General features: G+C 38.2%; 1 protein-coding gene across 1 annotated transcript in view; it reads right to left on the bottom strand.

The window, feature by feature from the left end:
- Slc71a2 (solute carrier family 71 member 2) overlaps positions 1–17,877 on the bottom strand; it is a 40,143-nt gene extending 22,266 nt beyond the window's left edge. Inside the window, exons 1-2 of the mRNA XM_075969344.1 lie at positions 17,421–17,877; positions 5,838–5,933 (exon numbers count right to left, since the gene is read on the bottom strand). Coding sequence (XP_075825459.1) covers positions 5,838–5,933; positions 17,421–17,534 — 210 coding nt within the window. The 5' untranslated portion in view covers positions 17,535–17,877. The remainder of the gene's footprint in view (positions 1–5,837; positions 5,934–17,420) is intronic.
- Positions 17,878–22,856: the final 4,979 nt, after the last annotated feature.

Genomic DNA, 22,856 nt, shown 5'->3' with positions numbered 1-22,856 from the left:
TTCTCCACTGATACTGTACACACATGTGCAGCATTCATTTAAATAAACTATTAGTAAGAGAAACAAATGCCAAGAAAAGCTCACTGTATCTGTTTGATTTAGATTAGTGCTTTGAACACTGTCAGCTACACAACAGTAAACAAAGATTTAACTAGTAATATTTATTAGATACTGAGTGGTACTTACTGACTTTAATAATTAATCACTTACATAAAAGGGCCTGTAGGAAGCATAGCTTAGAGTAAGCATTGGAGAAACCAGGATTGTCAGTCATGGGGGCCTATTTTCTTCAATGGAAGGAAATGAACGTATCCTGGTCACCTGGAATGCTGGGGTGAAGTCAACCTGGTGATCCTTTGTTGTTCCATTAGGAGCCAGCCTCCATCTGAATTTCCTCCAAATCCGAGAATTGCTTAGGCCCTAATCCTGAGCTTTGTCCCTTAGTGCATAGAAACCCATGATAGAGGTCCCATGTACTTTGCATTCTTCATCAACAGAATCTATCTTTATGCTTATTACAAATCCTTCCTCTCTAGGTCCTAGCCTTAAGTTCTGCTAATTAACCAATAAGAACACATTTTTATTTTAAAGGTCGCAGGTGCTTTGCTACTTTGTTAGGGAGCTTTTTGTAGTTATGCCTAAAGCTTTGTTACAATAACTGTCATGTAGAAACCTTTTTCCAAATCTTTACTATGCTTAAATGGGTAAGAAAAATAAACCACAAAGTCAGGCTGGAAATTTTGAGTCAGCCCTGCAAAGCTGGTACTGACTGGAGTTTCATTCTTCACCTTTCTTGGATAATCTCCCCACTGGCTCTGAGGCTTGCAGGATCCTCGGCACAGGCCCATTCTATAAATTTTATTTTAAAATCAAGAACAACAACAACAAATATATATATATATATATATATATATATATATATATATATATATATATAACAAAATCCAAAAAGAACATCTACTAAAGCCAGCAAGTCAATCTGTAGCATCTCATGATTCTAGAAATCAAGATGGTATACACGTGACTCTCTAGTTACAATGCTTACTATTTTTTTCCTTATAAAGAGTAAATTATCCAGCAATGTGACTATGTAATGTGACCAAAACATCTAGTAGACAGTCGTACCTCATTCCAGCCATTGTAACTCCTGGAAAGACACACTTATTAAAGAGACAAGACAGCTAGTCAAAAGATCAAGTGGCAGATAAGAGAAAAATGTATGTTAGTCAAATGAAGGAATGAATGGGCACATTATCTTGAGAGTCAGTTCAGAATAAAGGATGAGAGAATTGAATGTCACAAGAAAGTGGTCAAAGAACAGTCTGGATTTTTCAAACCACCACATGAAAAAGATAAATGAGTAGGGAATACTCTATTCTTAAGTGTCCACTGAGATTTCAAAGTCAGCTTGAAAAAAAATTTTCTATAAATTATAAGAAATGAAATTCTTGTTTCTGTGACTATTTAGTTTATTCAACTAAGCAGTTGATTTAAATGTACCCTAGGGCATTAGTTTAATCAGATTAATCAAACTGAATCAAGATTAGGCCCTCAAAGAGCATGGAAATAAGGGACAGGTCATTTTAATGTGCTAATAACTACTACTAGTACTACAAGGTAGGCCCAACCTGTATGAAGGCAATTTCATAAAACTGCTATAGCTACAAGACATCAGTGATGCAAACTTTAGTTATATTATCAAATAAATTAATTAAAACTGTAAGTTAAGCCATGACTACATAAGTAACATTTTTCAAAGACTGTGAACTAAGAAATAAAATGCTTTTCTCCACTCCATGAAATTATTCTCAGATAAAAAATGAGTTAAATGGACAAAATATTAATATGTATATGGTATTCTAAGTTTCCAAATCATGATTCCAACACTGCTTTTGTTTGGATTTTTTGTTTTTGCCTTATTAAAAATAAAAGTATTGTCTACTTGTTACATTAAGGTTAAAAATGAAAGCAAACATATGCTATCATCTTAATAGTTAAATCACTGTAGGTGATGGGTTCAAGATGCCAAGGAATAAATAGAATGATGACATACACAAACATAAAAGATGATACATGAGTACTGGCTGTGACTAAATAAACCCTAATTTTGAGCTGGGCAGCGATTGTGCACGCCTTTAATCCCAGCACGTGGGAGGCAGAGGCAGCGGATCTCTGTGAGTATGAGGCCAGCCTGGTCTACAGAGTGAGTTCTAGGTGAGCCAGGGATGTTATACAGAGAAAAAAAAGAAAAAGAGAAAACAAACAACAACAACAACAACAAAACTAATTTAGCTCCTTATCAAAGAACCCCAAATTAGCATCTAAAAAAATAAAAAAAAGATAGAAGTGAACAACATATTTGCCAAACGGAACATTTGCCAAAAGCAAAATGTTTTTCTTAAAGAGGAATCAATCTCCTTAATCAAAAAATAGAATAGGGTTAGAATAGGGAAAACACACTGTGGGATGAACAGTAGGAATCAGGAAACAAGAGAACATATTAAGGCAATTTTATCAACAATGAAGAACACAAGAAAAATTAGCACAACTACTCAACTACATTTCTTAAATAACAATAAACTATATTAGCAACTCAGTACCTCTAACATTTAAACATTCATTCTAAGCAAATTTATTTAAGCAGCATAACTGCTCAAAAACTCAAGAGGCTACAGAGCGGCTTCTCAGCTGGCTGGTTCAGTGTCTGCCAGAACACCCCCCCCCCCAAATTATCAGCTTTGAACATTAGAGGGAAGATACAGTGGAAATTAGAAAGACTAGATAAGATATATGAGGGAGGCAGTAGTACACAGCCAACTGGAGAGAGTAATGTAAGTGTGGTATAGGTGTCTGCAAGCTAAAAGAAGTCTGTCTACCTCTCCCCAAGTCCCTCATTCACATAGAGAAGCTACACAGGATTATGGAAAGTGTCCCATTAAACTTGGGTGTGATAGAGGGAAAAGGGTAAGAAGTAGGAGGTAAAAGGTAAACACAGGCAGCTGGAGAAAAAAAATCCATAAATCCTTTCCCAGAGCCTTAGTCACAGAAAGCCCTGCACATGTACTAATACCCAAAACACTAGAGAGAAGGTTATAATTTGCAGATGGGGGTTGTGAGGAGTGAGCACATACTGGTGAATTCTGTCAGAAAGTAGACTTGTAATAGAAACTCTACTGATTTAACTTGTTTGAATTATAGAGACCAAAGTCATTTCCCCAGAGACAAACAGTATCTTCCAAAATGGGAAGAAATACTGAGAGGTCATAATACTATTTTATTGTTTATTTTTATTAAATTAATTTCTTCCCTTATTTCAATGTATCCACACATTTATACTTTGTTCATTGTTGTGTTTTAACTTTTATCTTGCTAGGAAAAGATTTTACATCTGTTCTTCCTATACAATATTCTGTATACTACTTCTTATACCTCTAGCCCCATAAATTTTTCCACTCAGTCTTAGTCTGTCTTTCCCAGTAGCTATGGAAAAATGCCAAAAACAAACAAAAAGAAACATAAACTATGGTTTCATCAACCAATACCCAAGTGCAGCTGCCTCTCTAACTTTAAAGGAACACAAAAGAAGCACACAGATGTTTCCTACTACAAGTTAACACCAGAGCTGTTGTCAAGTCATGTGTAAGTTATTGCAGTCAGTTTCTCCAGAAATAGCAATAGGAAACAAATACCCAAATGAAAAGACGACACCAGAAAGATTAATGTAAAAAAAACAAAACAAACAACAAGAGTGGAGAAAGGGGAGGGAGAGATAAATCTGAAAAACCTGAAGAATACTTCCTTCCCAACAGATCTGCAAATTACACAAAGAAACCAACCCTCTACAGGCTCACAACTCATACTGGAAACAAAAGATAAGAAGATAGCTAAAAATGCCATAAAAAAACCAAAAATTCTTCCTTTTCAAATGATCAGTGACCATACAGAAAACTCTAATAAGCAGATGAATGAAAGAAGAGAATCAATTCAGAATGATCTACCCGAGAATATTAATGTAATTCAGCAGGGAAGTTCAGATTCTGAAATGGAATTAAACACAAATTCTGAAAATGAGAAAAAAAATCAATTGCTTAAGTAAAACAAAAACAAAACAAAGCAAAAGAGAATGGAAAGCATCATAAACAGACAAGACCAAGAAGAAAAACAAATTTCAAGGATGGAAAACAAGGCTGAGACAAGAATATATTTAGACATATGCACAAATAAAAAAGTCAAAAAGTATGATCAAAACTTTGAAGTTTGAGACATATTCAAGAGACCAAAGGTGAAAAATCAATGGGGATGAAGAGGAAACTATGTCCCAAACCTAGAGAAAGAAATGGAAGCCTAAATTGATAAGACATATCATAGTCAAGATGTTCAAAATACAAAAGAAATAAATAACATTAAAAATTAAGGGTTGTTGATGAGTGATGTAAGTTTTGTTTTTCTTTACAAACTCAGGAAAGTACAGAATGATGTGTTTCAAGCCTTGGATGTAACTATCAACCAAGATTTTTATACCCAACAAGGTATAAAGTCTTCTATAAGGATAACTGGCTAAAGGCCACCCTGCAAACCTCTGTATTTTCAAGATTTAACTGAGACATAAATTGCACATATGAAAAGGAGCTTTTTGGTATGGCAAATAATGACTGAGAAGAGACAACTACTAGTGATTTGTTGTTGCTCCTTTTTTAAATTTTTTTTTTAAAGACAGTATTTCTCTGTGCAGCCCTGGGTATCCTAGAACTCATTCTGTAGACCAGGCTAGCTCAAACTTAAGAGCCAACCTATCTCTACCTCCCCAATGCTGGAAATAAAGGCATGTGCCATTGCACTTGTCTATTAGTGATTTTTAAAAACAAGTAAAGACAACTGAAACTTAATTTCAAAGACATTCAAAACTTACCTAAGTGTTAAATAATTCTTAAAATATGTACCATTACCACCCCCATCTTTTTTTTTTGGTACATGTTTAAGTACACGCATACATCAAACATCTTAGTTCTTGTTAAGAATATATGGGACTGGAGAGATGGTTCAGCAGTTAAGAGCACTGGCTGCACGCCATAGAACACAGGTTTAATTCTGAGTACTCACCTGGTAGCTCACAACCATCTGTAACACAACTTTCAGGGGATGTGATGTCTCTCACACCAGGTATATCTCCAAAAGCAAGCAAGCAAGCAAGCAAGAAGTATATAGATACTGTCCTAGTTAGAGTTTCTATTTCTGTGAAGAGACACCATGACCACAGCAACTCTTATTAAGGAAAATATTTAATTAGGGTGGCTCACTTACAGTTCAGAAGTTCAGTCCATTATCATCATGGTGGGACATGGTGACATACAGGTAGATATGGTGTTAGAGAAGTAGCTAAGAGTCCTATATCTTGTAGGCAACAGGAAGTGGTCTAAGACACTGGGAGGTACCTTGAACATGTATGAGACCTCAAAGTCTGCCTCCACAATGATATACTTCTTCTAACGAGACCACATCTTTTCCAACAAGGCCACAGTTCCTAATAATGCCACTCCCTTTGGGTGCCATTTTCTTTTCAACCACCAGAGATATACATGCAGGCAAAAGAGTCATGTACATAAAATTTTAAAAAAGAAATTTGAAAGAAATTGCTACAGAGAAGTTATTAAAACCTGGCACATGATCATTCTTACATTCATCATTAAAAAGTATATTAAAAAGTACTTACCAATCTTCTATTTATTGGGTCCTTAATTCAAAGGCCACTAACATCTGAATAAAGACAATTTTAAAAATGCCTCATATTTCGTATACAACATGTCTAAAGATGAAAGACACGGTCCAGTGATACTTACAGTCAACATTGGAGTTGTCAACAGGCCCCATGCAAAGAATTCAAAGAAGATGACAATAGCAGCATGGTAAACACTTGGCTGGCCAAAGCCTTGTAGCTGAAAGCGGGGAAAAAAAGTCTGTTAAAAACAATAGTAAACAGAATTAAGATATTATCATGAAATGGCATGGGGAAATATACAAATTTTGGACTACCTATATCATTCAAGATAAAATCATACTTTAGGAAGTAGGGATACAGCTATGTATTAATTATTTTTAATCACTGTAATAAAAACCACCACCAAAAGCAACTTATGAAAGAATTTACTTTGGCTTATAGTTGCAGAAAGAGAGTCTATAATGGCAGAAGGGTAAGGCAGCTGGGGCAGATGGCTGACAGACTGCAGAGAGACTACCTAGACACTTTGCATTCAAAACTATTCCACGCTCTGGCAGTCCCACAGGTTGGTTCATAGCCATTATCATAATGTAAAACATACTTCGTTCAATTGCAAAAGTCTGGTGCTCTTTAAAAGTTTCAACACCATGTAAAAGTCTAAAGTCAAAGCCAAATATAGAGAATACAACTGTAATCCCACCTCTGAGAGGGCAGAGGCAGATAGATCTGTCTGACAGGAGAGTTCTAAGACAGCCAGGGCAACACAGAGAAACCCAGAGTTGAAAAAAAAAAACAACAACAAGAATAAAAAAATTTAAAGTCCCTTTTAATACCCAAGACAATTTCTTAACTATGACCTCTGCAAAAACAAAAGGCAAATTATATACTTCTAACATACAATGGCACAGAATACACAATTCCTCCCAAAAGAGAGAAAAAAAAGCGAGATCCAAATCTAGCAGAGCAAATACCACATCCTGTAGCTCCATGTCCTTTATCTCATGCTTTAGTTTCAAAGAGTTTAGATGGCTCAGTCCCTCCAACCTTTCTACCTGCAATCTTTTATCTACGGCTGGCTCCACTCCAGCTACGTGACTCCTCTTGGCAGATGTCTTAAGGCTCTAGCATTTCCAACATCTCTGTCTCCACTGCAGCCCAGGTCTATTGCGGGAGGTCCTCCCGCTCCTCCAACCTATAGCTGCTGAGATACCAGCCCATTGGGGCGTGGTCTCTCTCCCTTTAAAAAAGCGGCCACTTCCCTCTCCTCTCTCTTCACTTCCTGCTCTGCTGGCGACTAGACTCCCTTCCTGGTTGTGTAGAGGGCTGTTGCCTGGGACAGTGATCTGTAAGTTTTTTCCCCTTTAAATAAATACCACCCTATTAATCATAATTCCAAACTGGTGTGGAGGGGGCTGGAGAGATGGCTCAGAGGTTAAGAGCATTGCCTGCTCTTCCAAAGGTCCTGAGTTCAATTCCCAGCAACCACATGGTGGCTCACAACCATCTGTAAAGAGGTCTGGCGCCCTCTTCTGGCCTTCAGGCATACAAACAGAATATTGTATACATAATAAATAAATAAAAAACAAAACAACAAAAAAAAAACAAAACAAAAAAAACCCAAACTGGTGTGGAATTGTTTGTGACTTACGCCTTCACAGGTCTCCTATACAGTTTTACTCAGTAGCCTCTTAAGGACTTCTTGCAGCAACTGCAACACTGCCGCACACTGCCGGGCCTCAGTAGCTCTCTGACCATGGGGGAAGAACCCAGGATGACCTCACTCTGGTATCTTTCATACCTCCAAAGACAGCACAGTGCAGCTTACACTGCTAAATTCCTGCTAATTCTACAGACAGTTTGGAATGAATCCTTTTCTCTTTTGACTACATTAGCTGCAGGTTTTATGAATAGAAACAATAGCTTTCTGGGAGCAAAAACAAAAACAAACGAACAAACAAGCAAAAACAACAATAAAAAAACTCCTTAGGGCAGCAGCAGTTCTCAACACAGTATGTCACAAATGACCTTTATACAGGAGTTGCCTAAAACCATCAGAAAACACAGATACTTACATTACGATTCAGAACAGTAGTAAAATTAGTTATGAAGCAATAAAAGTAATTTATGGTTGGAAATAACCACAACATGAGGAACTGTGGCAGCATTAGGAAGGTTTAAGAACCACTGCCTATGGTTTTTTTTTTCCTTTCAAGAATTGGAAGCTTAGCTGAGAAAATACTGCAGATATTGGGGGCGGGAGTGGGTGGGGTTGCTCACAGGGCACCCTTCCCATAGATCCGAACACAGCAGGAGGCCTTTCCTTAAGGATACTAATTTTTCACTTTTACTCTTTGAGCACATTAGGCTTCCTAGTGCTTCCTTTTCAACTTCTTATCCCTGGTCTCTCTTTACACTGTTGTTTTCTAAAGGGTTTCTGGTAAATTTATGACTTGTTTCTCTTTATCATCTAACTCTGTGGAATGGAAATACCCTCAAAAAGTAAAGTATTCTCTCTGTTATGTTCTCTGATCCAGCCCAAGCAGCTACTCTGTAAAGGTCAGTATTGTATAAACTGGAGCCATGACTAGTTCATGATATAGTTTAGGGGAAGGGTTTTTAATTATAGATGAGAGAGAATAGCCAGAGGCATCTGAAGAGTCCAGAGCAGAAATAGAAGGAGACTGAACAAGGCTAAAAGACTGAACCTAGCCATGAAAGAAGCAGAAACAGAGCAGGAGGGAAAGGGGAAGAGGGAGACCCAGAGAGAAGGTTATAGAGAGAGATCAAAATGAAGACAAAGAGTGAGAGACCAAACCTGAGAGAGGACATAGCTAAAATCACCAGGGTTATAAGGAAAAATGAGTAGTTGAGGTAGGGAAGCTCCAGAGCTGAAAGGAGTTTAGGGCTAGGGAGATGAGAAGAACTAGGAAGCTAGCATGAACTTTGAAATGCTCAACAGGTACTTGTAATACAGAGAGGACCTGGGGGCCAATGTGGTGGTTTGAATAAGGATGGCCCCCATAGACTTATATATTTAAATACTTATTCATCAGGGTGAGGCTACTGGAGAAGGATTAGGAGGTGTGGCCTTGTTGGACTACGTATGAACTTGTTAGAGGAAGTGTATCCCTGGTGATGGGCTTTGATGTTTCAAAAGCCCAAGCCATGTCCAGTGGCTCTCCCTGCTGACTGCTGATCCAGACGTAGAACTCAAAGCTACTTCTCCAGTACCATTTATGCCTGAATGCTGCCATGTTCCCTGCCATGATAATGAACTAACATTCTGAAATAAAGGTTAGTCCAACCAAATGCTCTCTTTCATAAGAGTTGCTGTGGTCACAGTTTCTCTTCACAGCAATAAACACTAAGATGGCAGCATGTGCTTTGGTCTGCTAACAGGCACTAAAGATAGCCATCTGCCCCTTCTGCCAATGATAAGGGAATGGGGGAACCGGACCCGCTGCACAAGTTTCTGAGGAATGGTATCTTTTGCTAACCACCAGAATATGGGGAAATGGAGTTTCCTTTGGATATGACAACTATTCAACAAATATTAGTGTTATGAACGGGAATGTAGAGCATGTACCCTAGTTCTGAAACAACCATCTTGGTATTCAAATTTAACCATATCTTGGGCAATGAAGTTCAATCCTAGTTGGAGATAATTCTTAGTAAAACTATCTGTATATGCACACATTGACTGTAATTTTAGTACTACTCGGTCTTTGGATAATATGAGTATTCAGATAAGAATCTGTACAGGAATAAAAAAAATTCTTTTCCTCTAAAAAACAATAAGCACCAAAGTATCCTGAGGCCTTTGGTTTGTACCTCTGTGTCCGAGAGTGGAACAACTGGCCTTTTCTATGGAATGGATAGATAAATCAGCTTTAGAAGCAGCATTTAATAAGGGACCTGTGAAGTTATAGTGTATATTAATGTCAGCCACTTAGCTGGATGATCATCGTACAACTGATATATAAAAAATTCTAAATATGTAGTTATTTTAACTCCAGATTTACAGAAAGACACTGTCATAGCAACTCAGTTATAAATTTGCCTAAAGTCGTGTGAATAACTTGACACTTCCTATAACCCTTAAGCCTGTTGCACCACTGGTTTTGGATGGAGACCAGGTCAAGATATTAACTAACGGGGCTGGAGAAAAGGATGAGTGGTTAAGAGCACTTGTTGCTCTTCCAGAAGACCCAGGTTCAATTCCCAGTACCCTTATATCTGTCTCTAACTCCAGTTCCAGAATATCTGACTCCTTCACACAGACATACTAGGAGGTAAAATACCAATGTACATAGGATGTTCACTAACAACTAACTGTCCAGTGCCACAGAGCTCACTGAACTTCTGAGAGACCTGTGTTACTGTTTGAAAATGTTTGGCTTAAAAATCCTTGAAAGGATCCTGAACAAGAAGATGAGGGGTGGGAGCTGGAGAGATGGCTCAGAGGTTAAGAGCATTGCCTGCTTTTCCAAAGCTCCTGAATTCAATTCCCAGCAACCACATGGTGGCTCACAACCATCTGTAATGAGGTCTGGTGCCCTCTTCTGGCCTGCAGGCATATACACACAGAATATTGTATACATAATAAATAAATAAAATATTTAAAAAAAAAAAGAAGAAGAGGGGTGTGTGTTGGGGTGCTACTATCCTACCCAGCTCTCATATACAGCTTCAGTGGAATATTTTCCTCTCAACCTGGGATTCTACTTAATGAAGACTGTTAGAATACAGGTATGTTGATGCAATGCTGACTGAATATAAAAACAGACACACTGTAGCATTGAATACCTATAATCTAAGCAACTGGGAAGCTAAGACAGTAGGATTGTTGAGTATAGGCCAGCCTAGGCTACACAACTGTGTCTCAAACAACAAAAACAAAATCCCAAACTTGCAGATACATAATAAAGTCTATATCCATCATGCTATTTTTAATACTTTGAAAAATAAAAAAACCTACCCTATTCTTTACTACCATTGTACATTAAAATATTAATTAGAAATTATTTAAATTAACAAACATTTCCCCTAAAAGCATGTATTTTTCTTTTTTTTTTAGCATTTTTTGTTTTCCATTCTTAAAATAATATCTGTTAATTTTGAGAATTTTATTCATGCTTACATTGTATTTTGATCATATTCACTCCCTCTTTCCAGATCCACCCCAAACTCCTATACCCTTTCCAACTCTGTTCATCATCAGAGAAAGTCAGTGCAGGAACTCAATCAGGTCAAGAACTTGGAGGCAGGAGACAATGCAAAGGCCATGGAGGGGTGCTGGTTACTGGCTTGCCCTTCATCGCTTGCTTAGCCTGCTTTCTTACAGAACCTAGAACCACTAGCCGGGGAATGGCACCACTCCCAATGCACTGGGCCGTCCCCAGTCAATCCCTAATTAAGAATGTTCTACAAGCTTTCCCACAGCCTAATCTTATGGAGGCATTTTGTAATTTGAGGTTCCCTCCTCTCTAATGACTCTAGCATGTGTCAAATTGACATAAAACTAGCCAATACAACTGACCCCTTATCAACCTGACACAGAAATACAGCACTTTTCAATTAGAACTGTTCCTTTCCTATTAATCCCCAAGGTGACATATTAATATCACAATATAAATCAAATAACTAAATTCTGTTGTAATTTAGCAGAGTCACTGTAGCTGGCTAGATATTAGAATATACAACTATTTTTTTAAGAAATAACTTGACCTTGAAGAATCTTTGTGGAAAACAGTGATTGTGACCTTGATTTTGGTCACAAGATGCCCCACCCAGATACACCCCAGGTTCTTGTATTATTGTGTATTGCAAATGATATATAATAAAGGACTAGAGTCATGAGGGCAAGTGATGCTTTCCTTCAGTAAGACATGCAAATTAGATTAGGGACATTGTTATGAGAAAATATTTTGTGTAACTTTCAATAAATACATCTTTGTGTAGCTGTTCGGGGCTCAGGCCATCAGAGAAGATGGACCTTCCTGTTGTCACTTAGGCCTTAAAATTATATCTTGGAGTGCCTTCTCAGTAAAAGAAGAGAGGGGAGGAGTGAGAAAACTTAGGGCTTTGAGTATGCACAATATTTCCTTTAAAATTTAGATGGCACTGGTCCTAGGCCTGATTCTGGTGATACAGGATGGTTATTCCCTTAAGGTGGTAGGGTTGCATCATTCTTAAGGAAATATCCCCTAGCCACTATTAATGTGAAAGAGAATTACCCAGTTCAGGGTTCTCCAAATGCAGTTATTCCATTAAAAAAAAAAAGGTGGGATAATCTGAAAAAGATGTTATTGAGTGTCTAAGAGTTCTCAGCAGAACTGGGAAGCACCTGCAAGATGTGATACCAACAGTTTCAAAGAAAATTTAGTGATAATGTAAAACTAGAACACAGAGAGAAGAATGAAGGTTTATAGAAGGAATGAGAGTATTCCATTTGTACCTCCTTATTTTCATGCAGGTGTTGCTGAAAAGTCCTGTGTTTTTCAAGATCCCAGCCAATGCCATAAGTATTATTAGTACAAATTCTCCAAGTCTACAGAAGGGCAACCTAAGAAGAGGACATTTCAAGAATCTGACTTACTTTCCACCTATATTAAGCTTGAGTATAAGCAATGTTTCACTCAAAGCAGAAATTCATGTTAACATACCATCTGGTTGGAGGTGGAATGGGTAAATCAAGTACCATAACATGCTGTTTCTTTACAAACTTGACAGAAGCTAAGGTCGTCTGGGAAGAGGGAATCTTAGTAGAGAAAATGCCTCCAAAATTACAGAGCATTTTCTGATTAATGACTGACATGACAGGCCACACTACTGTACGGATGAGGCCACATAAAAGTTCAAGCTTAGAAGGCATTCCAGTAGGCAGTATTCCTCAAAGTCTGCACCTCAGTTCTTGAGAACAAATTTATGACCTGCTGAAGTTTCTGCCTTCCCAAATGATGGGCTGTGATTGAAATGTACAAATCTTGTGGTGATTTGAATGAGAATGACCCCATAGGGTCATATATTTGAACACTGGGTCCCCAGTTGGTGGAACTGTTTGGGAAGGATTAGGAGGTAATGCCCTTGTTAGAGGAGGTATGTCACTGGGGGAAGTTTTTGATATTTCAAAATTCCATGCCACTTCCAGCGTGCTCTCTTGGCCTCCTGCTTTTGGATTGAGATGTAGGCTTTTCAGCAGTTCCTGTCATCATGCCTTCATTCTACTTATTGGCCATCAGACAAATTAAAACATTTTATTTTATAAGTTGCCTTGGTCATGGTGTTCTGGTACTGCAATAGAAAACTAAGACACTTCCCAAGTTGTTTTTATTGTCGTTGTTGTGGTGGTATTTATCACAACAGCAGAAACCCTAACTGGAACACATAGCCGAGTCACTCATCGAGGAAGTTTCTCCCAGACCTGTTCTGCCCCTGTCAAAATACCTTGTAGGAATACTGGAAACTAGACAACAATGGAACAGTGAGAGGCAAGACTATACTTTAACCAGGACTGCTTGTTTGTAGATAGTGTTTGTCTTCTATTTAAACTGAAATCTCATATCAGGAAATGAAAAAAGTAAAAGAGTCTGTCACAAGACCTTTTTGTCTGCTAATGTAGCCACAATGATTTAAGTATTCTTTTGCTGTTCTGAAACAGGGCCTCATATAAGTACAGATAGGCCTCAAGCTGACCAAAAATGAGTTTGAAACCTTGTTCCTCTAGTTTTAACATCTGGAGTGGCCGATATTACATTATAGACCTGAATGTTTCCATTACCCTATTTCAACACTGAACCCACGTCTTCCGGTATGCCAGGTTGGCACTTTATAAACTGAGTCACATCCACAACACACCAACCCAGCCACAGCAAATGAATCTCCTTTCTCTATTCTGCATTAATATTTGTATCTTTAATTGACCTATTGACATACGGTCAGTCATTCTTATTTTTTATGCTATATATTTCATGTATAACAATTCAACTAACGCATATGGCCTCTGCAAAGCATACATTTCAAGCAGATTAGGTTTGGAAAACTGCTGACATCCCTTGGCTTTGTCCAAAATTGCAACATTTTGTTGGCAGTCACCAAAGTTTTGGACTTCAGGTTTCCAAATAAAAAGAAGGAAGAAAGGACATTTTGGAGATCAGAAAAAAAATCCCAGAACCGTGATATAGTACTGATATTGTACTTCTAACATTAAAAAATGTATAAGTATATTCTAACAGAAAATAGGTACTCCACAGTTTAAAAAAAACTACCATAAGAATCACAGAAACATAAGAAGGAAAAGAAATTTTACTGGCTGTCTGTCCAGATTAATTATATTTTCTACAAACATGTTCTCAGCATTTAATTAGGTTAGATGTACTTATTAAGTTGGATAGACTATGCATTTATTAAATACTTGCAATCATTCTTCACAACTTTTCAAACCAACCGTTCCTCACCAATCAAAAACTTAAGCAATTAAGAATTACTTCTGGCAATACTCCCCTCTCTACCAACTTTCATTAACAGTAAAAGTAGTCACCTGCAAGTAACTAATTCAACACCTATTTGCTGAGGTCTACTAGCATTAGCAAGATGCAGGGGGACAGTGGTGCACAAAGGAAGAAACGATTCCAGCTCTCACTTCCTGGAATGTAAAGTTACACAAGTAAACATATTCACTGAAGTACAAGAAATATAGACTAGGGGTAGTATTAGGAAGGGCACTGAACAAAATCCAAGCAAAAATTACCCTATAACAATAGTAGTAACAGACAGACCTGGCCCTAACTAAATCATGTAATATACACAATTATTTTATCCTTTTGAGATGGAAGCAATTGCCTACATTTTGCAGAAGGGAAAACCCAAATGCAAACGTGAGTGTTAAGAACATAAACTCAGGTCTGCATGCTTGGGCAGCAAATACTCTTACCTACTAAGCCATCTTAAGAGACAACAATTGTGCCCAGAATATTACTGATTTCTGAATCTCCTTATCAGTGCTCTTTACTGAAATCCAAGTATTGATTTCTTAGAGAACATTCTATGAATATCTTGAAATATTACACTTAACAGTATATTTCCTTTGCAATAAATCATTAATTGTCATCAGATGCCCATGAATAAATGACTGTAAAATGGGCTGGAGAGATGGCTCAAGCTGTTAAGAGCAATTGATGATCTTCCAGAAGATCCCAGTCTGGTCCCCATATTCACAATGGTGCACAACCATCCATATCTCCAGTTCCCAGGAACCTAATGCCTTTTTCTACCTCTGCAGGCACCAGGCATGCATTTGGTACCTACCTACCTACCTACATACATGCAGCAAAACACTCATAGATATAAAATAATTAAAAAGATTAAATGACTACAAAACAACTTCTACTTGGTGATAAAAATTATAAAATAGAAAAATCTATATTTAATAATTAAAATAGTTTTGACAAAACACCTCAAATTGTGTGTGAATTCATAGGAAGGAAGGACAGAAAGAATAATAAGATGTGAGCTTAACTGACAGGCACAATTCTCTTTTAGACAAAGGATCTCATGGAAGACAATGCCTGATTCCATGAATGCTTAAGTCACAGTACTGGAAAGCAATACTGGAAAGCAACTACAAAACTAAAAATGCATAATTTGGGGTACTGGCATATGACATATACAGCTACAGCTAAAAGTTCATTGTTTTTACATCTTTCCTTAGGCCCTGCACATGCTAGTCATCTCATTAATTATAGGAAAACAAACAAATGAACAAACAAAAAAAAAACAAGAAAAACGGTATTCTCATCGATCAATAATGACTGTACCCAGAAATGAGGAACAATTGGGAGAAATTTACCTTTGCTAAAAATAGGATAAGCATTAGGATTCAAAGAAAGGTTAAGGAATAAATACAGTCTAGGTTTCTTTGAGTAAATATCCCATAAAAGCTCCTGGCTAGCACGCATGTACACACACATAAACATACAAATACATCATGAACTTAAAAAACATTTACACATGTAAGAAATACTAAGATTACCCTGGAATATTTATTCAGGCTTTACCAGGTACTAGGTTGCAGCATCTCTTACAACCTATAAGGAACACACTATTAGGAGAGGTTATGTAACTCACCCAAAGTGACATAGGTAATAAGAACAGAAACTAGAATTCCAAGCATGGTCACCTAATTACTATACTAAGATGCCTCCACTCAGCAGTTTACTTCTTATTCTCTACGCCAAAGGGATACAGATTGCTAATAACATGAGTGTCAAGCAGTAAGAGCAAGAAATACTAGGGAACTGAACCCTAGAGATATAAAAGCAAGAACAAGAAGCTAAAATTTGCATAGACGCAATGTTGTAAATATGGGAAGAGATGAAGGAAGATACTTCTTAGGCTACTGAATTGGCCACTAGTTAGTAATTACTGTTCATCCACTGGTGGAAGGCAGAAAGGGAAACTGGTGATTTAGTTTCATTTAAAGGGTAGGAAGAAGTATTACCTACGTAATGAGAAATACCAATTTTGTAAAACTCACCCCACCAGGTAAGCTTTCTACATTAGAAAAGCCTGAGCTTTGAAAAGAAAGAAATGATCCCTCCATGCTTCTTCAATACATGATGATTTTACAAATTAGGCACTGAGTGGCAACTCTGTAGAATTAGGACTAGAAACCAGCTCTGGTCTAGGTCTAAAACATTAAAGATATGAATCACAAGATTGCAGACAGAATAAAGTTATAAAACCTGTACCTTGAAGACTTTTAAGTCATTAGTAAATACTACACAGTTGTGTTTTTCCTCAGTATTTTTGCATGTATGAATTTTGGCCTAAAATTTCATTTCACATACTGCTCCTAATTCTCCATCTTCCAAACTCTACCAAAAGAGAATTCATATAATCACATATGCACTTGTAACCACTTAGTATTCTTTAACAAAAAATAAACATGCAAGCTTAAAAACTTAAAGAACTGACAATATTGACTGCATGTATCTTTCTTAAAAACCCCATTTTTCATTGAACAAACTTTACATGATAACAAGAGTTTGTACTCAATTCGCTGCAACACTTTTTTATGTTTTAGGTCCTAAGTAGATCTTTCCCCCCAAAATCCCTTTTTATATTTAGGACTGACTGAAAAAAATGACATTTCTTTGCTCAGTTTCCCACCATAGAAAACCAAGGTGGCACTGATTAAGGCCCGTACTGTGAATGCAGGCCAATGAAAATAAGCTTTCCTATGCTGTTGTCAAAGTCATCTCAAGAATCGCTAGAGATTAGGCTGAATTTACTCCTTGGGTTGCAGAGACAGCTTCCTCTCAGCGGACCACACTCTGTTCTGCAGTCCAAAGGAGGAGGAAGGATCAGAAAGGTGCCTCCCACTTCTACCTCCAGCATCCCTGTAGGCTATTAGGAAGACTGGACCAAATAATGGTTTTAAAAACTCCCTATCCATGTGTCTAGGTTGCTTTGTACAAAATCTGCATCCAGAAGACTGCCAAGTGACACAGAATGGAGAACTCTGAGATATCAAAATTACTTATATTTACTGTCCCATGTCTAGTGGTTCTTGAATCAATAACAAAATATCCTAGAGCTTCGTCTAGGGAGGAGTTACCTAGGAAAGGCAGCTTTTCAGTGAACCTGGCTCTCCTAGAAAAGGCCAAAGTTCCAGAGCCCCGGCCCGAGCCCAGTCAAAACTTACCCAGCTGCCACTCGCGGCCTGAGCGCTCCCGCGCTTCTCAGGCATGGCTGCCGCCTTGGGTGAAGCCGTCGCCTTCCACCCCGGTTCCTCCGGCGACTCCCCGTCCGTGCTCATGCCGCCGTCATGCCCGGACAGGTTCGGGTCGCTCCAAAACACTGGCAGCGCCGCAATTGCGGCGGCGGAGCCCGCGCCTTCATGGGCTCCGCAGTCCGCGGCGGCCTGCCACTCAGGCGGCGGCGCCAGTGACGACGCCGGCTGCTGAGGCGACACCGAGGCTGGAGCCGTGCAGGAAGCGAACAGGACTCTGAACTATACGATCGTGGTCCGTGAACACAGGACACAGACACTGCCAGTGAGCGCCAGAACGGTCTGGGGCGACAAAAGCACTAAGCAAAAGCGGCTCCCGCCTGCAACACCCACCCCTCTCAACTAGCTCAACCAAGCTCCGCCCCGGTATGCGTGGCGCACCAATACTGCGTCATCTCTTGGGGACTTGGGAGCCTACCGCTTTTTACAGAGACCGAGAGGACCCAAGGCTCCCTGGTGAGGCTAGACTGGCCAGGGAGCCCCAGGGATCGCCCATTTCCTCCTACTTAGGGCTAGGATTCCAAGAGCACGTCGACACACTTTTATGTGGGTTTTAGGAATCCGACTTGGGTCCTCAGGCACCTTAGGAACTGAGTCGCCCCCCCCCTTCCCCTAGTAAATGATAATTGGTAATAGTTATAAAAATGGACAACCTGAGCCGGGCGATGGTGGCGCACGCCTTTAATCCCAGCACTCGGGAGGCAGAGGCAGGCTGATCTCTGTGAGTTCGAGACCAGCCTGGTCTACAAGAGCTAGTTCCAGGACAGGCTCCAAAGCCACAGAGAAACCCTGTCTCGAAAAAACAAAAACAAGCAAAAAAAAAAAAAAAAAAAAAAAAAAAGGACAACCTGATACACAAGCCCTGGATCTGGAATCCTAAAATGGAATCATATATATCACTTCCCCATTATATATCTATCCCAGAAACCTCCAACCTTGCACTGATTAACAGAAAATTCCACAGGTATATTGTTCAGTGATAGAGCATTTGCTGGGTATTCGCTAAACTCTAGGTTTAACCTCCAGTGAAACACGCGCATGCACACACACTCACGCAAGCACGCACGCACACACGCCAAAACAATCAAAAACCTAGGGATTTCCTCATATATAACCTAGGCTGGTCTTAAATATATGATGATGATCCTGCCTCAGTCTCCCCACGTGCTGAATGGTGTGAGCCACGACACAGGACATTCATTGTTCTCGACTGTTAAATATAACTGGAGAAGATAAATAAACAAGCCACGTACATTTCTGTAAATTATATTGTTATACGGGTACATGCTAGTTTTGTAAATGATATTGGTTTTCTTGTTTGTTTATTTTTTGGATTTTCGAGACAGGGTTTCTCTCTAGCTTTGCAACTTGTCCTGGAACTAGCTCTTGTAGACTAGGATGGCTTCGAACTCCCAGAGAACCACCTGTCTTGGCCTTGCGAGTACTGGTATTAAAAGCAGGCACCACCACTGCCTTGCTTGTAAATTATAGTTAATCTCACAGATGTAAGGAGAAAGACCACCAACGCAAATTATGGCCAAATTAAACCAAGGCACACGTCAGAGCAAAATCAGCAGCTGTCTCTCTCTAAGGTGGAATTCATGATACCAGCCCCAAAGTCAATTTCTTAAGCCCCTTATATAAGGCAAAACCATAAAGTGGGGGAATTTTTCATACAAGCATGGTTACAGATGTGAGACCAGGCTTTAAGGAAAGTAAATTATAGAACAAAGGGCATAGACAATTTCCAACAGCAGGTAGCTCTCCAGGGGGCTGGTTTACAGTACATTCTATGGTTTTGGGGGTAGGGTGCTGTCCAGCTCTGAGAAACAGAAACTTAACTTGGCTTCAGACTCAAAAAAACTATCAGGAACAAAATGGAGATAGGCTGGTTTCTCAATATCCTTTCATTTAGCCAAAGTTTTCCTGCCTGTTTCACACGTTTTGATGATTATGATTTTGCCCACCATATCTACACAAAAAACATCTAGCACCATTTGCTTAAAATGCTAGCCTGGACCTCTCATCTTTCAGATATTCTTTAATTAAATCCCAATTTGTGAAAATCCCAATGAAAATGTGATGTTTTAAAATGTAACTTTGAGGAGAAAATAGGTTCTATTCCCAACACCCACATGGAAACACACAGCCATTTGTAACTCCAGTTTCAGGAGTCCAACACACTCTCTAGGCTCAATATGTACATGATACACACACACACACACACACACACACACACACACACAAAGGCAAAACACTTATACACATAAATGTATATATAACCATGTCTGATGCCTGTAGAGAACTGGTGTATAAGACACATCAAGCACTCTAACTTTAAGCCATAATCCTCAGCTTCATTTTATTTTTTTGTCTGTCTGTCTGTCTGTCTGTCTGTCTGTCTGTCTGTCTGTCGGGTTTGAGTGTCATTATATGAATATGTGGTGCATGTGGGTGACCATGAAGTCCATAAAAAAGAGGCAGCCAGATGCTCTGGCGTTAGAGTCCCAGGAAGTTGAACCACTTAGCATGGAAGCTGAGAGCTGAACTCCAGTCTTGAGAAACAAACTCAAGTCCTCTGTAACAGTAGAATGGACTCATAATCATTGAGCTATCTCTGCAGACTTTTTATTTATTTTATTTATTTATTTATTTATGGAGACAGTGTTTATTTACTAAGTAGTTCTAGCTATTCTGGAAATCCCTATGTAGATCAGGCTGGTCTTGAATTCATGGAAATCTACCTACTTTGTCCTCTTAAGTGATGAGATTAACGGCCTATGCTACCTGTCCTCAACTCTTATTTCTTTTTTAAATAAAGTATTTTAAAATTACATTTATTGCTGGGCATAGTGTTTTATTTATGTGTGTGTGCATATATGCCACAGCTCAGATGTGACAGTAGAGAACAACTTGTGGGAGTTGCTTCATTTCTTTCACCACATAAGTCCCTAGTATTGAACTCAGGCATTCAGGCTTAGTAACAAGCACTCCTTCCCTCTGCTAGCCCCTAATTAATTTGTAAGAGATTCTTCATTGTATGAACATTCATTATATGAACAATCTCTTAAAATATAGGAATTGATGTACTAATTCAACTGGATACCATGGATTCTACATTGTTCAGAATCTTATAGACTTAAAAAAATAATGGTTCTCACTAACAAATTTTATCATGTTTGATCCAGGAGTTGTTTGTATTGACTCATAGCTTAAATACATATTATGAAAAAATACACAAGAAAAAAATCTGTTTCCTGGTGAAAAATAACTTTGGGTTAAAAATAAAATAAAAATTATTTATTTTAAAAATTATTTAATTTTTTATTTTTAGATTTCCATGATTATTGTATGATTCTCTGCATATGTATTATATTAATATATATTATATATATTAATCATTGTTTCCCAAATTTACTTTTACATACCTCTTTTATTCACAGAACACTGATTAATATCTTATAGAATGTGTAGGACATGTATGGAAAGCAATGATTACGTTTATTTTTAAAGATAGGTATGAAGCCATAGAAAGATACTTATTTAAAATTATAGCTTTTTAAAGGTCTGGGGAGAGTCCCAAAATGAGTGAATTAGCATTTTATAAGAAAAGATAGGTTGAGTTTTAATTCCAGTATTCTGGAGGCAAAGGCCGGTCAAGGCCCTCCTGGTCAATTTAGGAAGTTCCAGGACAGCTAGGGCTACATACTGAGACCCTGCCTCAAAGAAAAGAAAGATAGAAGTTTGCGTTACCCAGATAAGCAAAGAGTTAATTCTGTAATGTGTAGAAACTGTGTAAAAAGCTAGGAGTTGCTTGCTATCACTATAGTTTATCACTTTCGAAATATACACAGTTGTTAACTGCTGTCCCTGCATTATTTACAATAGGAGTGATACTATCTCTATTCCCAAGGTAGGAAGGTTGTTAATGTAGGTCAACCCTCCTTATCCCAGCCACCCCCTCATGATTACTCATCAAATCTTACACATATCTCACTCACCTCCTACCCCCTTTTCCCACTCCTACTATATACAAGCAACCACAGTGCCCTATTTATTACAAATAATTCTGAGCCTGCCCTTCACTACACCATTGCTTAATGCATAGCTTTATTACTTACCTATGTAGTGTAAGTACATTCTCTCTTAGATCTTATTTTATCTCTGTCTTTTAGATCCGTTTCCACATATGCATGCATTCTTCAGACAAAACAGGTCTTACTGAAACACAAAGGTATCTTATTGTGTCGCATCTATGCTTCCATGCAGGATAGGACTGCTCATTATTATGACCTACGTGTCTTAGGATCTGACTTCTCAATCTCAACACCATCTATACCTGTTTATATTGTTTCCTTGCCCTATGATGCCTCCTCACGTCAAATCCTCCTTTTCTTTTTCCTTTCCAGCCTGCTTACAACTCCTGTTACTTCAATGCTCAGCTCAGGTGTCTTGTCACAGACCTTTCCATGATGGCCTTCAGTATCATCTTCCCTTTGCTTGCATCTTCTGTGTACTTTGTGTAGATTTTTCTTTAACATTAAAAAGATTACATCTTGGTAGAAAAATTCACACAAAAGACTGAGCATAGGCCTGCATTAAATTTATCTATTTAATAAAGGAACCTAGACCAGGTATAGTGCTAAGACCTATAGTTCTAGCACTGCAGAAGCAGGAAGATCTCTGTGAGTTCAAGGCCAGCTTGGTCTACATAGTGAGTTCCAGGATAACCAGAATTAGATAGCGAGAGTCAGTTTCAACAACAACAAAAATATAAAAAAAATAAAAAAGAACCCATAAAATGGCTTAAAATTTGGAAAGAGAAAATATGAAAAGCTAATATTGTTAAAATTAAAGCAAACATGATAGAATAGCATACTATATAATTGAATTGAGTTAAATTTAATTGAGTCTATGATACTGTAAATTGAATACACATGTATCTGCATGTTCAGTAGGTGCTCTACCTTGTAGCTACACCTCCAGGCCAAGATTTGAATTCTAAGAAATTACTGTCCTTTTAATTAAGTATAGAGTTTATCACCTCAATTTTTACCCCAGAAAACACAATCAACTAGCACATCATTTCAGTCTAACTTCTAATTTTTTTGTGAATGTTAACTAGCAAAGTCTAATGAATAATATATTGCCAAATATAAATAGTCATAATTGTTGGAGTACAAAAGATTTCCACAATAGTCTGGAATGGAGTATAACAAAGGTTTATTTATTTGGGATTAAACTCACAGAAAGAGTAGTGATTCACAGTCCTCTGTGTACACTGGGAACTGGAACCGAATCCAGCAGCCAAGAGGGCCGCACATGCTTCTTATCTGTATTTATAGTGCA

The sequence above is a fragment of the Microtus pennsylvanicus genome, chromosome 4, assembly GCF_037038515.1.
Source record: "Microtus pennsylvanicus isolate mMicPen1 chromosome 4, mMicPen1.hap1, whole genome shotgun sequence".
Lineage (NCBI taxonomy): Eukaryota > Metazoa > Chordata > Mammalia > Rodentia > Cricetidae > Microtus > Microtus pennsylvanicus.
Note: the sequence above shows the minus strand (reverse complement) of the source record. Positions and strands in the feature narration are given on the sequence as shown.